The sequence below is a fragment of the Drosophila navojoa genome, chromosome 3, assembly GCF_054131105.1.
Source record: "Drosophila navojoa isolate 15081-1374.11 chromosome 3, UAZ_NAV_1.0, whole genome shotgun sequence".
NCBI classification, from domain to species: domain Eukaryota; kingdom Metazoa; phylum Arthropoda; class Insecta; order Diptera; family Drosophilidae; genus Drosophila; species Drosophila navojoa.
The window spans coordinates 30,211,935-30,236,086 of NC_142891.1; the positions used below are offsets into that span (position 1 = coordinate 30,211,935).

The following is a 24,152-nucleotide window of genomic DNA, read 5'->3' on the forward strand; positions in this document are numbered from 1 at the left end:
CAATGGGTTCAGAGCATAAAAAGTTTAAAAAATAATAATGTTTAACATCATTTTGGCATATTTCACAAAATACTCAAAATTTGGCTGGCCAGATTAATAGGTGTGTTTTGGTAACTTCGAAATCCCCTAAACCCTTCGAGGAAATGATATTTCAATAATAATTCGAACACACACACACACACGCACATACACAGGCGAATGCGCTTGGGCTACGCTGCAGTCTTGGAAATATTATGAGAATTTTTTTGTTGAATAATTTAATTTCTAGACATACAATCTTAATGAAACTTTCAGAACGTAATATTATTTAAATGTACATATATGTATTCCGAAGCACAAATCTCTAGTATTTAAAATACGCTTTTTACAAATATGAGGGTGAGGGGGTGGATATAGGGGTGCGGGGTAAATTTGAACAAAATCGAAATTGTATAAAATGCATCTTAATATATATTTAAAATTTAAAGACTCTAGCTTTAAAAATTTAAGAGATATAATTTTATAACTGATTTTCGATAAGGTTTTGGGTCTGCCACGACTCCCTCTGCCTCTTAACAAAACCATTATACCCAGATTTCCCATTTTCAATGGGTTCAGGGTAAAACAAGTTGGAACGTTGCAGTCAGGCGTTACCAACTGCTGAATACTCATTCACACCTAACACTGTAGAAAGTTGTTTTTCTCAATTTGCCACGCCCCTACTGCGCGTAGACACTTCATTTTTGGCCAGCTCATGGAACAAGCTAACCGTAACCTAGATTCAAATTTGGATGCTTACAAAAATGCTCCGAAAATGACAAATTACAGGGTATTTTTTGATATACCACACCCGTAAAGAGGCGTAACAATCGATAGAGGAGGTAACTGGTAACTTAACTATATCTTTTACTTTGCAGTTTGCCACGACCCCCGTGGACGGACATATAACCAATAATACTTTTTGGTCTTGGGAGGTCAACCCAAATTTGAGGTCTCTAGCATCAAAAGTGTCTAAAATATAGCAGAATTTGAAAAATCAATATATCTTCAGGTCTGATTTGCCACGCTCCTAAAAGACATACAGACATACATATATGTAATTTCATTTCATTTTCCATCAAAACTTTAACGTTATAGCTTAAGAACTCTAGGAGATACAGTTTCATCCGATTTGCCATAGCTCGTGATCTTGGATGGTCGACGCGGATTTACATTCCAAATTTAAGCTTTCTAGCTCATCAACTAATATAATTTCTGGTACATCGGAAAATTTATTTTCCGATTTGCTTTCACACCTATTAATTTGACAATGAGTCAAATATGGGGTCTGCCATTGTACATTGAATTAAAAATGGATTCAGGGTATAATAATAAAGACGGTTTTAAATTTTATATTATCTTTAAATTAATAAAAACAGGAACTCTGAGATGATAAAATACCTTATCGCATGTGCAACGCCTGCACTTTTAGTTTACACAAATCCATACACTCAAACTCATTTAGTGAACAGGGAAAATACATACATACATACATACATAGAAATTACATACAGAGCATTTGACTTATCAACAAATAGCATTAGCAATCCCAATGGTGATTCTTACTTGGAGTACAATTGAACCTAAAATGGTGCTTACTTATAGGTTTTTAATAGGAGTAGGTACAATTGTACTTACAAAGTACATATATGCATATGTATATATGTATGTATGTATATGTATACACATACATACATGTATGTATATATGACAAATTGTGATACTTTTTTAGCAGAAAATACCCTTAGTATATGTACATACATATGAATATATGTATGTGTACGTGAAGAATTCTTTATATTAAGCTATTTAACTATGCCAGTCAGCAAACAATGTGAGTCATTCTTATAACATTCATTTGTCACACATGCCTATGTAAATATGTACATACATATTTATGTATTTTGATCACGGACAGTTGCAAGTGTGTATGTACATACATACAAATATCATGGGCAAGGATCAATTTCAACAAATACATATCCAATAAAACTTACATATAACAAGAGTAATATAAATTACACAGATGTAATATCAAATCATAGGCACTTAATTGTATTGAAGCAATCAACTTTATAACATCCAACCTTTTCAATTTAGTTAGTTCACTATACAAATGTTTTATAAAAATTAATCGGTAACTGTTAAAAATAATGAGTATTTTTAAGTATCGAAAACTTTTGAGAATGATACTATTATTCGGTAACTAAAATCACTAACCAGAGAACACATAGCCATGTAGAACAAACTTTTTCAACACCGAAAAAGCTGTCAAATAGGTCCCAATCAGTTCGTATTCGCTCGGCTCGGTATTTGCTGGCTCGGGTAATGAAAGCTATCACGACGAAATCAGTGCAGAAACTCAAACGGAATGGTAACGTTCTATGCGCTTTGCGTTTTTTGTCCTACTCTTTATCACACACTCTCTCTCTATGGGCTCTCAAATCATGAAGCTCAGCAGCGCACAAAAATCGAAATTTGTTCGCGACGATCGCAGGTCTTTCCTTTTGAGTGAAGGGTGTACCTAACCTAAAATGCGTTTGCCAGGGTCATGCGAAATGCTAGCGTTTTCATGATTATTTCTAGGAAGGGTATGAAACCGTTGAGGCGCATAAAGAATATGATTTCGCGACGGGCATGCACACACACTCTCCCTTGCTACATGTACTTGAGCATTTGTATGCCTGTGTGCGAAGCTGTTGCTGACTGTAGCAATTTTAAAGCCCGGCATTTGCATTTGGTCAGTCTTACGGACAGATGTACTATGTATAAACATACATATGTATGTACATACATATGTAAGTGCATTTATACAGCGTTTGAAAATGCTCTGATATTTCGTGGCATTTCGTTGAGCTCTCACTACCGCTGTAATTCTTGACGAGAGCCGTAGCAAAGCCGTAGCCTAAAAATAAAAAGATTGTGCTCTGCTATGCTCTCAGTTTTGTCACGCCAAAAAATACAGTTGTAGCACAAAAACAAATGATGCGCTACGCTCTTCCGTAGCGGTAGCTGAAAACAGATAGCGACAGCGATAGCTGAACACAGAGAGCGAGATGAAATCATAGCAAGATGAGAACAGAGCCAGATGAGAACATAGCGAGATAAGAGTAAAACAAATGTGCGAGAGCGGTATGAGCAGCAGCAGATCTTTTTCGTGTTTATTTTTACTTCAATATTTGGTCGGTTTTCGAAATGCTTCGTTACTTTTTTCATATTGCTTTGTAGTAGACTGAAAATTTGGCACTATATGTTCCAAATTTCAAGACTCTAGCTTCAATAGCGCCGAAATAGACTGCGTTCATACGGACAGACGGACAGACAGCACGGACATTGCACAAAATCAATATACTCATTTCACGTTCTTGAATGATTATAAAAATTGTGTGAGTGGTGTTCATGCAGGCAATATCCTGCTGTCCCTCGCAACAATGTACCATTTTCTTTTTGCTTGTCACCCCAGTATTTTTCGTCAACGCTTGCCAGTCGCACTTACACTTACAGCGAACGTACAAACGAGTAAGAAAGCTCTAGTCGATACTGCTCGAGTAGAAGATAACCTGAACCCTGCAAACTGATATTCTAATCATTCTGCCCTTCTTTTATGCACCCATACATACACAATCATCCACGCGTACGTATAAGCACGAGCTCTGCTACTGGGCAATGCAGTGTGGGCAATATTTTGAAAATATCTTAGTTGAATAATAAAGGAATATCTTTATGAAACTCTCAGAGGATTATATGGTTAAAATGTGTGTACATTCCAAAAATGTGTGTATATAATGCTAGGATTATCTTTATGAAACTTTCCGATGATCATATGATTAAAGTGTGTGTACATTCGGTGTGTGAGCGGACAGACAGGCAGGGCTATATCGACTCAACTCGACGCCCTTATTTAGAATATATGTATATACTTTATGAGGTCTGCGATGATGCCTTCTGCTTGTTACATACCTTCCTCTAAATCATTATACCCTGATTTGCCATTTTCAATGGGCTCAGGGTACTAAAAAAAAAAACTCTGTACGAAAAGTTGTTGCCTTGTTTTTTGAAATACTGAAATAAAATTATAGCAAAATATGACATTGGAGACCTGTACACTAATGGAATTCTTCATACAGAAGGGAAGACATGGGTTCTAGCTGCGAAGAAATTTCAATTTTTGTGAGCTGCTGCTTGTGCTCAGACGCAGACATACATACATATACATAGCTGAGAGAGCAAAGAGCATCGAGAGAGAGAGAGAGAGAGAGCAAGGGAAACATTGAGCACAGAGGGATCTTTTGTTCAACCATCGACCATCTCGGTCGAGCGCATGAAGCAAAATTATTGTGCTTTCGAATATTTTCATAGCCTGAACTTAAAAGTGAGAAGCCGAGCAAATACGAAGTTGTGTGGGTTGTAATGTCCTAAAAAAAGTGTGCAAAACACGGTTAGTGGTCAAGGTCAACACAGTCGAAATATCACCGTGTGAAAATATTATGTACAATTACAGTAGCGCTACTCAATATGCTAATCATAATATAATAATGAAACAGATAAAGAAGCAATAAAAAGACCCGACTATGGGAAACAAGTAAGAACGTTCCAGTCGATTTAGAAGTGAAGTTAAGCTATAATCACTGACTAGACAACAAATAGATAAGACATGTATAGCAAACGTTATTAGCGCCGAAGATATGTGGATGAGAGACTCCTCAACTTCGTATTTGCTCAGCTCAGTCTCTTGAGGCTCGATCAATGTAAATATAGCACAACAAAGCCAGTGTGCTGCGAGCGCTCTGAAAAAATGGTCCCGTTTTCATATGAAGCACGGCTGTGCGCTGGTTAGTGGTAGTGCCGTTTTAGAAAACCATAGATAGTATCGATAGTACCATCGATTACTTTGCATCCCTTGTTGTTTATCGGTAAACATACTTGATATTTAATTAGATACGATAAAAGTGCTGTCCTTAGAATTAAAAAGAAGAACTTATTTAGGTTTTTTTTGCCGATAGAAAGTGTCATCTCAAATAAATAGTAAGCTAAGCTATTTAACTATGGAAGGTGCAAATAAGTTTATAAAAAGATTATTAGGGGATATAAGTAGTCGTTCAGCCTACTCACAGCTTTTTATTGGTGTATCTTCAGGATGGTACGTATTAAAACTTAAAAAAAGAAGTATAATGTAAAATTTGAGTGAAATAGGAAATCAAAAATAATTTTTTAATATACAGTCTGTCAAGAATGAGTTGGCACACTGTAAAAAATGTAATTTTTTGACTTTGGATGCAAATAGCTAAGTCATTAATGCATAAAAACAATTTTTTCAAATAGGAATGTGTTTATTATTATATAATTAATTTAAATATTAAAAACGAAAACATAACATTCAATATGTAAAAAAGTAATCAACAAAAAAATCACTCATAAATATCAGTGTCAATAGTGTGTTGGCACACTTACAATCTATGAATCTTAAAATTAAATCTAAAGTATGATTAATTAACAAAATTTTAATATTTTGTATGGCCTCACTGGGCCTTTAAAACATGTTGAAGGCGTTTTTTCATCGAAGATATAAGGCTTTGAATAAAATCAAGCTGGATTTTCTCCCACTCTTCAATTATATTAGATTTGAGTTGTGAGCGGCTCTTAGGATTCCTTTTTCCAACTTTCTTCTTTAAGTATGCCTGGGGGCTCTGGGGGATGCATGCCACAGTTGTAAAGCAGCCAAGTGCGAGCATTGATTTCTTTGGATCGTTGTCCTAAAAAAATTTAAAATTTGGCTTGTTGCCATTCATAAAGCCGAATTTAGACGCACCTTTGCTCGATATGCACCCCCATATCATCACCGATAATTTGCCAAATTTAACCGTCGGAATTATATTTTTGCTGTCAAGAGCAAAATAGCTTGCACCATACCCTTGGAGGACCATTATTGTAATATTTGTTTATTTATTTTATTTTATGTTTATTTGTTTCATCACAAAATATTACGTCATTCCAATATTCTGTGGGGTAACCAATCATGTTAACAGCAAAAGCTAAGCGCTTTTCTCTATTTGGTTTTGATAAGAAAGGCTTTTTCCGCGCTACTCTCGAACTGTACTCATGGCTCATGGGGGCTTTGCGTACCGTTTCATGTGAAACATCTATGCCACATTCTTTCTTCAGCTCTATAGCAAGACTTCTTACGTAAATATGCGGACTAGCGTTCACTTTTCTGAGAATAAGACGCTCTACTCGTCCAGTGATCTTTTTTTTTCGGCCTTCCTCCCGTCTTTAAAAGCAGCCTGTTTTATTTTTCGGCCCGGTTTATGACATTATAAACCGTTCTCCTGGGCACAGAAAACATATCCGTCAATTCTGAAACGGATATGCCCATCTCGTGGTTATAATAGATGAGCTGCACCATTTCAAAGCTCAATCGCTTACCAGGAATTTTAAAAATATATTAAATGTGTGCTTAAATGCAACACTATCGAAAATTGACAATCAAATGGCAAGAAATGTAAAAGAAAATATCCATTATTGACACTGGTATTTATGAGTGATTTTTATACTCTGAACCCATTGAAAATGGGAAATCAGGGTATAATGGTTTTGTGTGTATGTAACGGGGCGAAAGAACTATTACAGACCCCACAAAGTACATACATACATATATTTTTGATCAGGACGACGAGCTGAGTCCGATATAACCCTGTCCGTCTGTATGTGTGCGTCGATCTCAGAAGATACAAAAGCTGGAGAGCTGAAATTTTGTGTGCATACTCGTGTATACCATACGCACTACGAATTTACTTTATTTTTTCGATAACTCATCCGATAACTTTTTTATCGAGTATAATCGAAAAATTGATTTTGTTTTTTCAGCCTCATTTGAACACTTTTAGACCTGAAGACTTCAAATTTACTGGCAGAGCGCGGGCTTATGCGTGCGTCTTGATGCATACGTATGTGTGCGTGCATTAAGGAAGTGCAGAATGATTAGAATATTAGCTTGGAGGGTTCAGGGTATCTCCTAGTCGAGCAGTCTCGACTAGAGCCTTCTTAGTTGTTTTTTTTATATCCTGAACCCATTGAAAATGGGACAGGCAGAAGCAGGCGTGGCAGACCCCATAAAGTATATATATTCTTGATCAGGGCGACAAACTGAGTCGATTTGGCCCTGTCCGTCTGTCTGTCCGTCCGTCTGTCCGTATGTATGAACGCGTCGATCTCAGAAGATATAAGAGCTAGAGACTTCAATTTTTTTTTAAATGTCCGTATATAGCGTGCGCATATCGGGTTTATCACTAAAAAAAAAAAGAACTATCCGATATTTTTTTATCGATAAAAAACCTTATCGAAGATCACTTAAAAAATTATATTTCCTACATCTTTCAAGCTAGTCTCAAAATTTAAAATGTATATTAAGATGCATATGATACAATTTCGGTTTTTGTTAAAATTTACCCCCACCCTCATCTATGTAAAAGTCGTATATCAAATACTAGAGACTCTGCTTCGGTATACACATACATTTAAACATTATGATTACGTTCTGAAAGTTTCATTACGATCGTACGTCTAGAAATTAAATTATTCAACAAATAAGTTCTCAAAATATTGCCAACACTGCGGCGCAACCCAAGCGCAATCGCCTGTATATGCGTGTGTGTGTGTGCGTGTGTTTGTTTGTATGCGTGTGTGTGTCCGAATTATTCTTGAAATATCAGTTACTTGTAGGATCAGGGGATCTCGTAGTCAAGCAGTCTTGACTAGAGCTTTCTTACTTGTTTGTTGATTAGTTTTTTACATATTGAATGTTATGTTTTCGTTTTTTATATTTAAATTAAATAATATTAAACATATTCCTATTTCAAAAAAGTTTTTTTATGCATTGATGACTTAGATATTTGCATCCAAAGTAAAAAAATTACATTTTTTTTTCAGTGTGCCAACTCATTCTTGACAGACTGTACATACATTCTTTTGGTACATACTAACTGCGCTGTAACTTTTTATACCCTGAACCCATTGAAAATGGGAAATCAGGGTATAATGGTTTTGTTGAAATGCAACTCTTGATTATTATCTCGCGATTCAGTACTTTGTCAATTTTGTATGGTTTGAATGGTAGAGTGACTCCTAAATGAGCCTTTATAACTTACATAAGTAGATTTGGCACTGATTTCGTCGCGCTATCCTTTATTATCCCAGCTAAAAACAAGTAAGAAGACTATAGTCGAGACTGCTCGTCTAGGAGATACCCTGAACCCTCCAAGTTGATATTCTTATCATTCTACACTTTTTTTATGCACGCACACATACATATATATGCATCCACCCTCACGCGCCCGCGCTCTGCTAACTGCGCAGTAAGCAGCGACTGCGCTTGGGCTGCGCTGCAGTGTTGGCAATAGTATGAGAATTTACTTGCTGAATAACTTTTGTAAATACACGATCTTAATGAAATTTTCAGGGCGTAATTATATAGTCAAAATGTGTGAAATACGTTTTTTACAAATTGGGGGCGAAGGGGGCGTGGTATCCAGAATCTGTTGATTACAAAATGTTTGTATTCATCATATGTATATACACAGTAAATCTCAAGTCTCCACGTCTAATAGTACTCCGATGAGGCTCAAAAAACAAAATCAATTTTTCGATTATTCTCGATAAAAAAGTTAGCGAATGAGTTATCGAAAAAATAAACTCGTACTAAACTAAACGAACTCGTACTGCGTATGGTATACACGAGTATGCACACAAAATTTCAGCTCTCTAGCTCTTATATCTTCTGAGATCTCGGCGTTCATACGGACGGACGGATGGACAGACAGGGCTATATCGACTCAGCTCGTCGTGCTGATCAAGAATATATATACTTTATGGTCTGCGATGATTCTTTCTGCCTGTTACATACTTTTACACAAAACCATTATACCCTGATATCCCATTTTCAATGGGTTCAAGGTATAACAAGTGAGAACGTTGCAGTCGGGCGTTACCAACTGCAGAATACTCATTCACACCCCATAACAATTCAGTAGCCAAGTTTAGCTCTAATAATGTAGAAAGTTCAGTTTTTTCGATTTGCCACGCCCCTACTGTGCGTAGACATTTTTGGCCAACTCATGGAATAAGCTAACCGTACGCTCCAAAAATAATAAAATTAAAGGGTATTTTTTGATAAGCCACACCCCTAAAGAGGCGTAACAATATTATTTGGGGAATCGATAGAGGAGGTTACTGGCAACTTAACTATCCAAATTTGAGCTTCTAGCTCTTTTACTTTAGGAGATATACACTTTTGCGGTTTGCCACGCCCCCTGTGGGCGGACTCATATCCATCAAAACTTGTTTGTCTTGGGAGGTCAGCACGAGTATATTTACCAAATTTGAGATCTCTAGCATCGATGGTGTCCAAAATATGCATTCCAAATTTCAGCTTTCGAGCTTTTTAACATGATTTCTGGCATATCGGAATATGCATTATCCGATTTGCCACGCCCCTTATAAATCGGGGATATACACGAGCATGTGCACAAAATCTAAAGTCTCTAGCTTCGATTTCGCCGACATGAACTGCGTTCATACGGACATACGTGACTTCGTGCTTTTTTTCAACACGAACAAGTACGAAGTTGATTGGTACCTACAGATTTTTCGGTGTGGAAAAATTTGTTTTACATGTCTTGTCTTTGTGTTCTATGGTTAGTGATATTAGTTTGGACGTTTCATAAGTGCCATACATGGTTGGTGCGTTTTAAACCCGGCGATTGGGGCGGTGTTTTGAACTGCTTGCAATGGCATATGAGCCACTCCTGCCCAAGACGAATGTTATGGAACTGCAAACCAGTGCCACTGGGACGCAGTTTTTAACTATTTGGACTTCAGTTCCCTTTGAGAATGTCTGTAAGCCATAGTAACATCAATAAACACAAGGTTTCCAACTCTAAGAGCAGCAAAACACCCCAAACGATCACATTAACTCCGTTTTGAGCAAGCTATTTTCCTGAAGCTTCTTATGTTTCCGCCAGATTTATTATAAGTATAAATGTATTCTGTGTTTCTTTTATACCCTGAACCCATCGAGAATGGGAAATCAGGGTATAATGGTTTTGTTAAAATGTATGTAACATGCAGAAGGAGTCGTGGCAAACCCCACAAAGTATATATATTCTTGATCAGGGCGACGAGCTGAGCCCTACCCATCTGTCTGTCCGTCTGCCCGTGAGTATAAACACGTCGATCTCAGAAGAATTAAGAGTTAGAGACTCGAAATTTTTTACACACGCATATCGAGTTTTTCTCTAAAAATCGATAACTACTCCCGATATCTTATTAACGATTAAAAACATTATCGAAAGCTAGTTATTTAATTATATCTCCTACACCTTTACAGCTCGAGCTTCCAAATTTAACAATTTTAATACACCTGTAGACCTAGGTGTATTTTATATAATTTCATCCTCACCTTTGTAAAAGGAGTATTTCAAATTAAATTTGGAAGGTACATACATTTGAACATTATGATTACGTTCTGAAAGTTTCATTAAGATTGTACGTCTACAAATTAAGTTATTAAACGAGATCACGAGCTATGGCGGAAATATCTATGGCCATTGGAGCGTGGCAGATTTATCTCCTAGAGTTAAACAACTATTACGTTGAAATGCACGTGAACTAATGCTATGATTCTACCACTAACCAGACAACACATAGACTGGACACGTAGTGTAAAGCGTTTTGCACACTTTTTTTCTTGGAGATTAAGACCGACACAACTTCGTATTTGCTCGGCTCCTCACTTTTAGGTTCAGGGTACGAAAATATTCGAAAGCACAATCATTTTGCTTCATGTGCTCGACCGAGATGGTCGATGGTTGAACAAAAGATCCCTCTATGCTCAATGTTTCCCTTGCTCTCTCTTTCGGTGCTATTTGCTCTCTCAACTATGTATATGTATGTATGCAATACGTTTTGGCACTGTGACCGGTGAGTAACTCATACATATGTATGTGTGTAGTATAGTGACTGGCGGGTAACTTGCGCTTATATTGAAACACCTGATTTCATTTCAATGATCGTGGGCTGCCTATCAGAAGAAATTAAAAAAAAAAGTGTAGTACCCGATTAAGCTCAGTATACAAAATGGGATGCGATTGTCTGCAATTCGAACCCAAAATCGTTCAGACAATTAAGGTAGGCAGCCAATGATCACGTCCCATGCTTACACACATGCACACACACAAACGCACATGTAAAGGTGCATAAGCACAAATGCTTCTACAAGTGATTGCCCACAATTGTGGACATCGCGTCCCCTGCGTACACACAATCATACATATATATACAGCTGCGAAAAATAAAATAGCACCACTTGCATATTCAGAGTTTGAGGAGTTCTCCTGGACACATTTATCAATGTATTGATGTAATTTTTTCACTCAGATAAGCAGAAATGAATTAGTTATTACGGCAAAAAAGAATTATTACAAAAATATTCATAGTTTTTATATAATTCAAAAAATTCTCAAAAAAGTCGAAAAAATGCCGAAAAAAATGCCACTCTAAGAATTGCGATTGATTTCTGGATTTTCTAGCTGTTATTGTAGTTTTGTCAGATGACGCTCTGTTATTACCTTATTGTATTGTAGCTACCAGATTGTCAAGCAAAACGATAGCGTGGGTGATAGAGGCGTCGCAAGTGATGTTACAGCGGCGGAGGTTCAAAGCCCCTTTAATGTTGTTTGTTTTTTTTCATACATATTTCGATTTTTATAAAATAGATACTTATTTTATTCTTTTTTCTAATTGAAAAATTTTATAAGTTTAAATTTGTTTCTTCTTAAATAGCCCTCATATATGTATGTACGCATTTATGCATGTATATGTATGTACATAAGTCTGCACGCATATGTAGCATCAAGCATTCCAGCCTTTCTTATGCACGCGCTCATTTGTATGTGTGTATGTATGTACACATAAATGCATGCTCTAGCGTTGAAATGAGACTGATTTGTTTTTGCTTTGTTCTTGAATTTACTATCCGCTACTCTTATAACAAGAATCTTATTTTTTGATTTCATTTTAATTACAATCGTTGACAGTAGGTGGTGGCGCTGTCAGCAAAGGCGCTGGTTCAATTTGTTTTTGTTCTTTTGACAAACATGACTTGGGTGCGAGTTCAAATCCGGAAAACTCTTTTTTGTAAATTGCAAATTTTGTTATCTTAGCTTCTTTTATATTTTTTAAATATTTAAATTTTATTTTTAAATTTTATGTTTCCTTCCGTGTTATCAATGCCTACCTATTAAGCCTATTTGTATATACATGTACATACATAGATAGCGAAGCATATAAATGTCGCAATTTGATACTACAAATGCCGATTGCCACGCCCCTAGTGGCCGTAGAAACCTCAGTTTTGGCCAGTTCTTAGAAAGAGCTAACGGTAACGTAAATGCTTATGCTCAAAAAATGTGAAAATTACAGGGTATTTTTCGATGTGCCACGCCCCCAAAGAGGCGTGACAATTATTTTTGGGGCATCGATAGAGGGGGTTACCAGTAACTCAACTATCCAAAGCTCAACTTCACTTCGTGAATGAGTATAAAAATCAGGCAAATTTGCGGAGCAGAAAACGAAAGCGACCGTACACTCTCACTGAGAACATATCAAGATCAACCAAATGCAAATGCTGGGCTCTAAAGTTGCTACAGGCAGCAAGAGCTACGCACACAGGCACACAAATGCTCATTATACATATAGCAACGGAGACTGTGTGTGTGCACGCTCGTCGCGAAAACATTTTCATTATGAGCATTAGCGCTTTCATACCCTTCTCGCAAATAATAACGAAAACGCTAATATTTTGTACGAGCTTGGCAAGCGGTTTGATGAGTTCGCTATACTCTTCACACAGAAGGGAAGACATGGCTTCTAGCTGCGAAGAAATTTTAATTTTCGTGATCTGCTGCTTGTGCTCACATGCATATATACATATACATATCTGAGAGAGCAAAGAGCACCGAGAGAGGGAGAGAGAGAGAGAGCAAGGGAAACATTGAACATAGAGGGATCTTTTGTTCAACCATCGACCATCTAGGTCGAGCGCCAGAAGCAAAATGATTGTGCTCTCGAATATTTTAGTAGTCTGAACCTAAAAGTGAGGAGTCGAGCAAATATGAAGTTGTGTGGGTCGTAATCTCCAAAAAAATGTGTGCAAAGCGCGCTTCACTACGTGTCCGGTCTATGTGTTGTCTGGTTAGTGATTCTACAAAGAGTATTGTGGGCGTAGGGCACTAGGGGCGTTGCAAATCGAATCTGAAGATATAGTGATTTTTTAATTATGCTATATTTTGGGCACTATTATGCTAGAGACCTAAAATTTTGTATGTATAATCGGGTTGTCCACCCAATACCGAAAAACTTTGGCGGATATATGTCCACTTACAGAGGTGTGGCAAACCGCAAAAGTTTATTTCTCCTACAATTTAAGAGCTATAAGCATCAAATGTAATACTGGTAACATCCTCTATCGACGACTCCAAAATTATTATTACAGCTCTTTAGGTATCACCCAACTGCAACTTTCTTAGTTTTTTTTTTTTTTTTTTTTGTCTGATGAAAAAAAGTGTATTTTTGATTGTTCTTATAACTGTCGAAAGTATTAACGTGACAACCCAGCGAAATTGATACAGAAAAGTTTTAAAAAGTTTTTTTGTACCCCGCTTAATCGTAATGCTTGATTTAAATTCCCATAGTAAGGCCAGTGCACAACAAAAACGTGTTTTTGCATCTCTATTCTGTGTGTGAGTGTGTTTCTTGTGTAAGCAGAAAGACGCGAAGAATTATTGTGAAATATCAATTCATTGAAGGGTTCAGGGTATTTCGCTTACGAGCTTTGAGTTCGCAACTATTGAAGGTAGAAACTAGAAAATTATAAAATATATTCTTGTGTTCTTTTCTGATACTAGTGATAGTCATATCGCAAATTGTGATATGCCTTCTTGGCTAACCTGTGAATTGAGCTAGAAAATTAAAACATTGAATAGAATCTCACAATCATTACCCGAATCCAAAAACATATGATGACTCTCGGCAATTCTTTTACAGTTTTAGAGCTAATGTAATGGGCCCACTCTACCTGTTATGATTTTATTAATAAGTATGAAACAAGTGCTGTCTGTCCGTACGTATGAATACGTCGATCTTAGCAACCTGAAACTACATAGTTTAAATAGCCCATACTGCAGCCAAAAGTGCCTAAATAATTGCGAGAATGTGTGAAATTTTACGCGTTTCTTGTGTATGCGGAAAAAAGCAAAGAATCGTTCAAATTCGAAGGGCTCATACACTTCATGCACTCTTAATTATTTGGAAAGTACGTTAGGAAATTTTTTTATAATTTTCCTCAAAATGGAATAACAATCAACAGCAAATATAATGCTAATGTTTATTATTTCCCTTTGTATAAACCGAATCCTTTCATAACGTGAATTTAGGGCATAATGGTTTACATAAATGAATGCAATAGTTAGATTAAGGCGATAAGCTCCGTTGACTTAACCCCGTGCTTCCCGTCTGTCCCTATATAAAAACATCAATTTCAGAGCCTATAGAAGATGGAGACTAAGAATTGCCTATTTTTAAAGTAATCAAAATCCATAGTAGAGACATTTCCGAAATATTATTTTTTCAGACAATCAACAATTTAATTATCAAACCATTACCCATTGCTTAACTGACAACCAACCATTTAATTATCAAACCATCACACATAGCTTAAATAAATTGCTGCATTTGATCCCCTTACCACTATACCCCAATCTACCTCTAGGCTCTAAATATAAAATGTAAAGTTAATATAGTAGTCCAAAGAGTTCTATGTAGTTTTTACTTAATATGTAATATTGCTTCTTACGTTTATTAAAGGGCGACTGGGTACACAACAATGAAGTTTGGAAAGTTTGCTGCATTTGCTATTGGAGGAAGTATTATTTTAATTGAAATTGCGCACCAAGAAGGCTTTATTAAAATTGACTGGCCCAAACTTACGAAAAGTGTGGATAAAATAGCTGAAAAGATGGAATCTTCAATATCAGGCAACGATGCTAATTGGATGGATAAGGTAATCATATCAATCATTTTCCTTTCGCATAAGAATGCATCTGTTAATGATAATTTTATACGTTCAGGAGGTTAGTTTCGATCTTTGCAGTTGTTTCCAATTTGTATGCCCTGAATCCATTGAAAATGGGAAATCAGGATATAATGGTTTTGTAAAAGTATCAGGCAGAAGGAGGCGTGGCAGACCCCACAATGTATATATATTCTTGATCAGGGTGACGAGATGAGTTGATTTAGCCCTGTCCGTCTATCTGTCCTTCCGTATGTTTGTGTTGTGACCTGATGTGTGGTTTATTTGTGACTAACAGAGTGATGTTCTTTAACAGATGGTACTTATCGATATATCGCATTGTAACAGAAAGATTTTCGTCAACACCCTTCCTCAATGCGATCATGATTACAAATTCATTTTACATAACCGACTTCAAATTAACTTAACATTAACATAATTCATTTCAAACTCAACAGTTCAGTAAATTTAACATGCTTGTTCTTACAAAGATTCTTGGTCATGATATCTGCAATCATATCTGTTGTACAAGCATACTTTAAGTTAATTTGACCTTCGTCAACTACTTGACGAACAAAATGATATCTTATATCAATATGCTTAGTCCTGTATTGATGAACTGGATAAGTACCACGCTAAGTACCACGCTGCGTTGTTTTTGACAGGGTCAACCTTTTGACACTGTCCACTGGCACAATTTACTTGGAATCCCGCATCCAACGGAGTTGCCACTGGCCTACAATTGTCCATACCATGAGTCTGCAATAATTCCTTGATGTATTGCGAATGGTCTGTGGTTGAACGAATACACTTGACTATGATGGTGTTTAGTTTCGTATTGATCTTTATTCTTCTGAGCCCGGGCTTATATACCCAGACTCATGCATAATTTCTACCCTTAAATCTAATGTATCTATTGCTGAGTGTGTAAGGCTCAGCATTGGGCTATTACATATTCTTATCTTATCGCTGAGTGTGTAAGACTCCGCGTTGGTCTATTAGCTATTCTTATCCTATCGCTGAGTTTGTAAGGCTCAGCGCTCGTCTCCTTCGTAATCTGACTCTGGGGTTGCAAGGGTTGGTCTTCATTTGTATATTTATGCAGTCCGTACATGTGGCCCTTATCGCTATCACAGCGCACTACCTGCTAGTCGCTGAGTGCGTCGGAGGCATGTATACGATCATCGTATATTCATATGTTCATGCCTGAACATTCTGCGGGGGCCAAGTGTGTGACTGCCGGAATTGCTGTCTGTGGAAATCTTAATAATATACAGGACAAATACAAATTTGATAATTGTTAATATTCTTGACGAAATGATCATCAATCCAATCCTTATGTTCGTGCCTGAACATTCTGCGGGGCCCAGAGTGTGTGACATCCAGATAAACCGACTGTGCCACCAGTACCTTGGACTTTTGCTTAGGTGGCGGCTCCCATGCCAAGTGAAGTCGAGCCTCTTTGAAGAACTTCCGCGGCTTTTGGGTGTCATCAGTTGTTGCATTAGTATAGCTGAGTGCATCTGTTGAGGGAATTGTCAATCGTTTCATTGTTGCCGAAGCCAAAGCCTCCAAATGGTAGATATACTTCGTTTGATCCTGATGCTTTAGAACAGATATTGATTCGCTTATAGTGGTTATGGTTGTTTCCTTTAAAATGTTGCTGCTACTTCCAATTGAATCCCTTTCCGATGTAATTGTACTTGCAGTTTTGGCCTCAATAGTTGGTATCGCTGCTGTCGTCATCACTGGAGAGTTTGAGTCGGTATTGTCTCTGTTCTCTTCAGCTGCACATCCAGCCGCTGTTGCAGTCTCCGCAGAAGTTTGCTCTTCCGTCGTGCTGCCAACTGTGGAAATATCATCCATTGGTCGAACTTCCAATTGGATATCTGTTGATGTATCTTCAGCGATACTCAACGTCGATGTCGAAGTTGTGGCAGAAATTCCATTCTCGTCCACATCTTCTATGCCCTCCGAATCCAAATTCGGAGTTGGTGGAGCCCAGATCTTATTTATTGGTCTCTTGTCTTCACCCAGCTTTGTTTTTGTTGTTACTACTTGAAGATTATTTTCTTGTTCTGTAGATTCAGTTATATTTCTTCCAATGTGTGGGCTTGCCGGCGGGTTGAAATTCCACTTTTTGAACACAATTGCATCCAAAGCTGCCTGAGATGCTAGCATCTCGTCAGCGGTGACCTCGTCACTGTTATCGGAGGTGCTCACGCAATTTCGGATACTGCCTTCATCATCATTCTTCAGCAGTTCCTTGTCCACTGGCAAATAACGTTTGTAGCGTCTGCATAAACAGTCCCACGCTAACTTGTAGTTACCCACTCGAATTGCGAAATTGCTTATCATTTGTACATCTTCTCCTTTGACATACATTTGCAAGTATAGCAGTTTCGTTTTGTCGCTGATATCCTTTCTGTTGTGGATTATTTTGGTGAACTGCTCGAAGAACGTCGGCCACGCCTTAGGACTTCCATTAAAGTAAGGAAGTGTTGGTCTCGGTTTCTTTGGAGTGTCTTCTTTTATGTTTTGCAGTGCACTTATTTTTCTTTCCAGCTTTTTAGACACTGTGTACACTTTGACTTCCAGTGCGTCTATGCCATCGATTTCATGGACACGCTTATCATATTTAACCTCCAAATCGGTAAGCGTTGACTGGACTTTATTCCAGAGGAACTCTAGCGTTTCTTTGCTGTCTAGAGCATCTTCCTGGTTGCTGAGCTCAATGTTGGCCTGCACTTCTTCAATGTGCAGCCATACTCTTTGAACTCTTTTGGCCAAAAGGTTAAGCAACTTCACCATTGGGCTCGACCAACCGAATAAAAACATCTCATGCTTTGATGTTTCCGGTCTCGTTTCCCAGCTATAAAGTTGGTCTGTGTCTATGGCGTGATCGGTAACTTTGGTCCTGATTTCTGCCATTATGCCATCAAATATTTCTCGTTAAATATTGATGGTTGACGACACAGTTGTTTGTTTATTGTAGATCCATTGGCTTTTCCCGTTGGGGATTTTTTTGATTCGATCACTAGGTTGATCTTGCTGTGCCTCGACTCACAGCTTGGGTTGGTAAGCCAATGCACAAATCTACAATTATTAAGAACTTCACTTTGTACTAAACACAAACACTTTTCCTTGTGGACTGCATCGAAGTATTAAAATACTTCCTCCGGCTCGAAGGACCATGAACGAATACACTTGACTATGATGGTGTTTAGTTTCGTATTGATCTTTATTCTTCTGAGCCCGGGTTTATATACCCAGACTCATGCATAATTTCTACCCTTAAATCTAATGTATCTATTGCTTAGTGTGTAAGGCTCAGCATTGGGCTATTACATATTCTTATCTTATCGCTGAGTGTGTAAGACTCCGCGTTGGTCTATTAGCTATTCTTATCCTATCGCTGAGTTTGTAAGGCTCAGCGCTCGTCTCCTTCGTAATCTGACTCTGGGGTTGCAAGGGTTGGTCTTCATTTGTATATTTATGCAGTCCGTACATGTGGCCCTTATCGCCATCACAGCGCACTACCTGCTAGTCGCTGAGTGCATCGGAGGCATGTATACGATCATCGTATATTCATATGTTCATGCCTGAACAGTGGTGATAGGCCCAAGCTTATCTTCACGCATCACCTCCATGTCCAAAAACAGTTCAGGCACGCCTTTGTCGACACATTCAAACGCACTCGAAATCGACGACTTGATGCTAACCAGTTACTCTTTGGATTGACATGCTATAAGTAAATCATCAACATATACCAGGATTAAAGACAACTTATCCTTTCCTATATGCTGGTAAAGACAGGGCTCGTTTTCGCAGGCCACGAAACTCAAACTAATCAGGACATCATTTTCTCTCGCTCTCCCGATCGCTGCTGTGCCCATGGCTGCTGTCCCGATCGCTGCTGCGCAAATCGCTGCCAGAGTCTTCACTCGCGCCACCGGGCTGCATGGTAGCATTAGCAGTTGGCAACACATATACAATTGAGTCCTTGTTATTTTGAGTCTTGTCGAAAAGAACATCTCGCCTGTCGACCACCTGGTTAGATATTGGGTCATAGCCTTTGCTTGCCACCGAATACCTAACCATCCGATATTCCTTGCCTTTTGGTTGCAGTTTGCTCTTCCTTGGACCCTTGTCCAAAGCCACTGCAATTGAACCAAACGTTTTTAGATGTCCGACAAAAGGTTTCTTACCAGTCCACGCTTCCATAAGCGTCATACTGCCTAAAGCACTGGTTGGCGATCTATTCCGTATACGCCATGTTGCTGCGGAGTGTATGCTACTGCCAGCTGCCTCTCGATCCAATAGCTCTTCAGGTATTCATCAAACGGCTTATTGACGAATTCACCACCAACCAACGTTTTAAACTTAACAAATTTCTTGAAGATACGAAGATACGCCTTGATTTGTCGTCAATAAAGGTTAGGAAGTACCTCGATCCAGCCAAAGACTGTGTGCTAAAAGGCCCGCACACATCTGCATGAACCAACTCCAATATGCCTTGTGCTCTATTGGCAGTTGCGTCAGGAAATGTCTGCGCATGAATTTTGCATAGCATGCAAGTTTTACAATTCATGTTTTCATTGAAACCCATATTTTCAATACCGCGCGCCCTTTCTTTGTTGATCAGGTCTTTCAAGCTTTTGACATTCAAATGGCCATACCGTTTATGCCACAGCACACCATCTGCCTTAACCGCAGAATAACAGCCATTTTGCTTTTCTTGAAACATATACAAGTCTCCAACTTTACTTGCTTAATCAATGCAATCACCCTTTTGCATACTCTTGCCCAAAAGTAATAAAGCAATCATGTTTCACAGCGCTGCTCACTGAGAAAAAATTCCCGTTCATTTTCGGCACATAGAGAACATCTTTTAACAGCAACGTACATAATTCCGTCTCTAGCTTTACATCTCCTCTGCCCTCTTTGTTTCTCTGCTTTTACGCCCTTTGCGCGGCCAGCTTGTATGTTGCGCTATATGCTTTTTCGCATTCGTTCTTTTCTTCTGCGTTCTACCTCCGCTCGCTCTCCTCCCGCACTTTGATGCATCGAGCGTTGAAGGGCGGCAGACTGTCGCGCGTCTCAATGGTGACAACGAAATTTTCGAAACTTTCTGGAAGACTCGACAGCAAAATAATTGTGCGTAATTCGTCGCATAGCTCGATTCCTACTGTCCCAAGGGCATCCAGAATTCCCATGAATTCATTTATATAACTCGATATGCTCGATATGCAGCTACAAAAGTTTTCCTATACATGTGCACACATACATTCAAACATTTTTAGAATCACTTCAGCAGTTAGTTTCGTTTAGTTCTATTTCAGTCACTAAGTCAGGGGGCGTCGTGATAAGAATCGTGGCGCTCGATCGGGAAGTCTCTGGTTCTAATCCAGGGCGCGTCGTAGTTTTTTTTCTAATGTTTCAAAATTATATGTATTTAATTAAATGAGTTTTCTATTTCATTTATATTTTTTAAAAATCTAAATTGAAATTTTAACGCACATTTAGTGCGTTCTTATTAGTTTGGTTCAGGAGCACTCGAGCTCTCTTACTTGTTTTATATAATTTTATATAATTTCGAATTTTGTTGTAAGAAAAATGTTGAAAAATAGTAAAAGAATAATCCATGTAGCGGACAATAGCGTCTAGTTCTTCGGGGCATAACAAAACAAGTAAGAACGTGGCACGAACGTATGCACGAGTATATGTTCCAAATTTCAGGTCTCTAGCTTTAATAGCGCCGAAATAGAGTGCGTTCATACGGACAGATGGACGGACAGTAAGACGGACATTGCACAAAGCCAATATACTCTTTTCACTTTGGTGAATAAGTATAAAAACGAAATCGCAACAGAAAACACAAATTAATTTTACCCATGAAATGAGTATCTTATCTTTGTGCATGTCCGTCTGCCCGTCCGTATGAACGCGATTTTATTTGGTGCTTTTTAAACTAGAGACTTAAAATTTGGAACACATATTCGTATATATCTCCAATCCGCCCACTAGAGGTGCGACGATTTAGAAAATTAATTTCTTTATATACTATAAATCATATTTGTTGTAGAGCTGCAAAGCTAAAATTTGGAATTTAGATCCACATCGAACAGAATTATATTCAGGAAGTTGAGTTGCTGTAGAGATCAAAAGAAGGAAAAGTTGATTTGAAGAAGTCTGCAAATAGATCAGAAGAATCTTGTCCATTACAAGATTTTCCTGCTCAAGGAATGAAGATGACAAGGATGAGGGCTTACTCTTAAATTTTACCAATGAGGAAAACTCTTTCGGATCATGAGCAAGCTGACGTTCGCAATGCATAAGACAATTCTCAAAATATCGAGAATTTCAAAGATTGAAATTTGACTTGAATATGCAATATTTAGACTAGTAATCAGTTTTATAATTTTGATAACCTGAACCCATTGAAAATGGGGAATCAGGGTATAATGGGTTTGTGAAAATGTATGTAACAGGCACAAGGAAGCATCACACACACCATAAAGTTTATATTGATGAGGGTGACTGGCTGAATCGTAGACCTGTCCGTATAAACGCCGAGATATCAGAAGATATAAGAGCTAGAAAGCTGAAATACTAGTTTATCATATATTTTTCTATAACCTATCCGATTTCTTTTTTTATCGAGAATAATCGATCAATGGATTTCGTGTTTTAACCAAAATTTGATTACTATTAGACCTAGAGACTTCAGACTTTACTAATCACGAAGATTACAGATTTTAAATACCACGCCTCCTTCTTCACAAACTTGAAAAAAAAACGTACTTTAAGTACTGCATATACACATATACAAGAATATACAAAAGCTCAATCGCTTACTGTGCAGTTACCGAAGCGCGTGTGAATTTCCCAAGTAGGAGCATACAGAATTAATAAATAAAATTAATGACACTATGCCTGTTCGATTTTTTGCTATTCTTTCAGACGGAACGATTTTTGGATCAAAAACTTGATAAAGTAGAAAATCATCTTACAAGAAGAGCAACAAAAGTACGAAAATGGTATGCCAAATATATTGGAGATGAAGACGGACCTAAAATTAATGATCTTCACATATTTCTAACGGCTTTTATTGGAGGAATCGCCTTAGGTGTAGCTACAGCTTAATAAAATTTCAAATAAAATTGAAAATAAATATTTATTTATCATAAACTTAAAAGCTTGTGTGTCCGCGGTCCGCCGCTTCAAAGTCCTATTGTAAATAGCCTAATCATACTTTCTAACATTTAAAACAATAAGTCCAAACTACAAACTTAACGCTACATATACGACAAAACTATCGTATAATTTATACTCTGCAAATAATGTCAGGGGGTTATTCGGTGAGCCGCTTACAAATAGTAATGTATACCCCATAAAAGAAGAAAACGCATTTCAAACACGACCAGACCGCCATATAAAGTTATTAAACTCAGATATGAATTCAAAAAATAAAGGGAAGAATCTTAAGAGAAAGTTATAATAAATACGGGAAAGATATGACGCTATCCCTTTAACATTTATTCGTTCTTCCATGCAGTCTTCAAAGTGGTTAGGTTGGCTATTAATCAGGGTATAATGGTTTCGTTAAAATGTAACAGGCAGAAGGAGGCGTGGCAGACCCCATAAAGTATATATATATTCTTGATCAGGGCGACGAGCTAAGTCGATTTAGCCCTTTCCGTCTGTCTGTCTTGTTGGTCCGTCCGTATGTATGAACGTGTCGATATCAGAAGATATAAGAGCTAGAGACTTGAAATTTTTTCCTAGGTCCATGCTATCGATTAAATACATTACCGAAATCAGTAAAGGTGAATAAGCAAATCACGCAAAAGAATAAATTACACCATTTTTTAGCAAAATTTAAAGTAACCAATCAGGAGCGATCAGGCCAATCAGGCCACTCCTGCTACCATAAACAAATCAAACTAAAAATGTTAAACAAATTTTCTTTAATCTCAATCTTATCAAGACTGAGATCCCTTTTATTTGCACAAGAGCCAAAAGCTCTCAAGCACAAAGTCCAATCAATAAAAGCTCGAAGTCAGGTCGATTACGAGATCCCCTGAACCCTTCGAGCAATTAATATTTCAATAATTATTTGCACATGCGCACACCCACGCACACACACAGGTAAGGGAATTAAGCTTATTGGTTTTATGCAATGTTTGCCTTGTCTGTTCGTATGAACGCTATTTATTTCGGCGCTATGGGAGCTATAGAAATTTGGACCACATACTCGTGAATATCTCCGATCTATAAAGTTTTAAAAATTTTCCCGATCCGCCCACTAGGGGCGTGCCAAAAATGGACTATTCTCCGACCCGAATAGGAAACTTACATGCGTCACAAATATTACAGCGGGAATCAGAATCAAACTAAACATTCGAAATACCCTTTCAGTGTTTTCGTAGACACACCTTCTCAAGCAAATCATAGTACGACAACAAATTGTTGGAAATACTAAGAAAACATTTAAGCTCTTCTGAAATTCTATTTCTCTAAAATGATATTTTACCATCAATTGAAAACAATGTGAAATCTGCAATGAAAAATACGATAGGCATCCAACCAATTAGAGGTGCCTAAATTTCGATGGTGGCCCCATCGATTGAGACGATAGTAATTTCCAAACTATTGATAGAGGTCGATAGTGCCACTAACCAGAGAACAAGCTTTTTGCACGTTTTTTCTGGGTCTTTAGCGCCCCAGACTGCTTTGAATTCGCTCGGCGAATTACTTTTAGGCTCGAGCAACGAAAATATACGAAAGCACAATCATTTCGCTTCACGCGCTCGCGCGAGATGGCCAAATGTTGAACAAAAGATCCTTCTATGCTCAATGTTTCCCTTGCTCTCTCTCTCTCGATGCTCTATGCTCTCTCAAATGTGTATATGTGTGTATGCATGTGAGCACAAGCAGCAGCTCACGAAAATTCAAATTTCTTCGCAGCAAGAACCCATGCCTTCCCTTCTGTGTGAAGAGTATACCGAAC

At 37.8% G+C, this 24,152-nt stretch overlaps 2 protein-coding genes across 2 annotated transcripts in view; one reads left to right on the forward strand and one right to left on the reverse strand.

Annotated features, from left to right (window-relative positions):
• LOC115565494 (NPC intracellular cholesterol transporter 1-like) overlaps positions 1-2,143 on the reverse strand; it is a 39,826-nt gene extending 37,683 nt beyond the window's left edge. Inside the window, exon 1 of the mRNA XM_089257009.1 lies at positions 2,016-2,143. The gene's annotated coding sequence lies outside the window, so the exon portion shown is untranslated. The remainder of the gene's footprint in view (positions 1-2,015) is intronic.
• Positions 2,144-4,943: 2,800 nt separating this feature from the next.
• On the forward strand, positions 4,944-22,313 carry LOC149091997 (FUN14 domain-containing protein 1). Its single transcript, XM_089257704.1, has 3 exons — positions 4,944-5,158; positions 14,935-15,130; positions 22,103-22,313. Exons 1-3 carry the CDS (start codon positions 5,064-5,066, stop codon positions 22,283-22,285), a joined length of 474 nt encoding a protein of 157 aa, XP_089113830.1. The 5' UTR covers positions 4,944-5,063; the 3' UTR covers positions 22,286-22,313.
• The last annotated feature ends 1,839 nt before the right edge of the window (positions 22,314-24,152 follow it).

Bases quoted from the DNA above. Each gene is read 5' to 3' on its own strand.
- LOC149091997 (XM_089257704.1), top strand. From the start codon at position 5,064: ATGGAAGGTGCAAATAAGTTTATAAAAAGATTATTAGGGGATATAAGT. The intron at 5,159-14,934 runs GTACGTATTAAA...CGTTTATTAAAG, and splicing joins ATTGGTGTATCTTCAGGATG to GGCGACTGGGTACACAACAA. The intron at 15,131-22,102 runs GTAATCATATCA...CTATTCTTTCAG, and splicing joins ATGCTAATTGGATGGATAAG to ACGGAACGATTTTTGGATCA.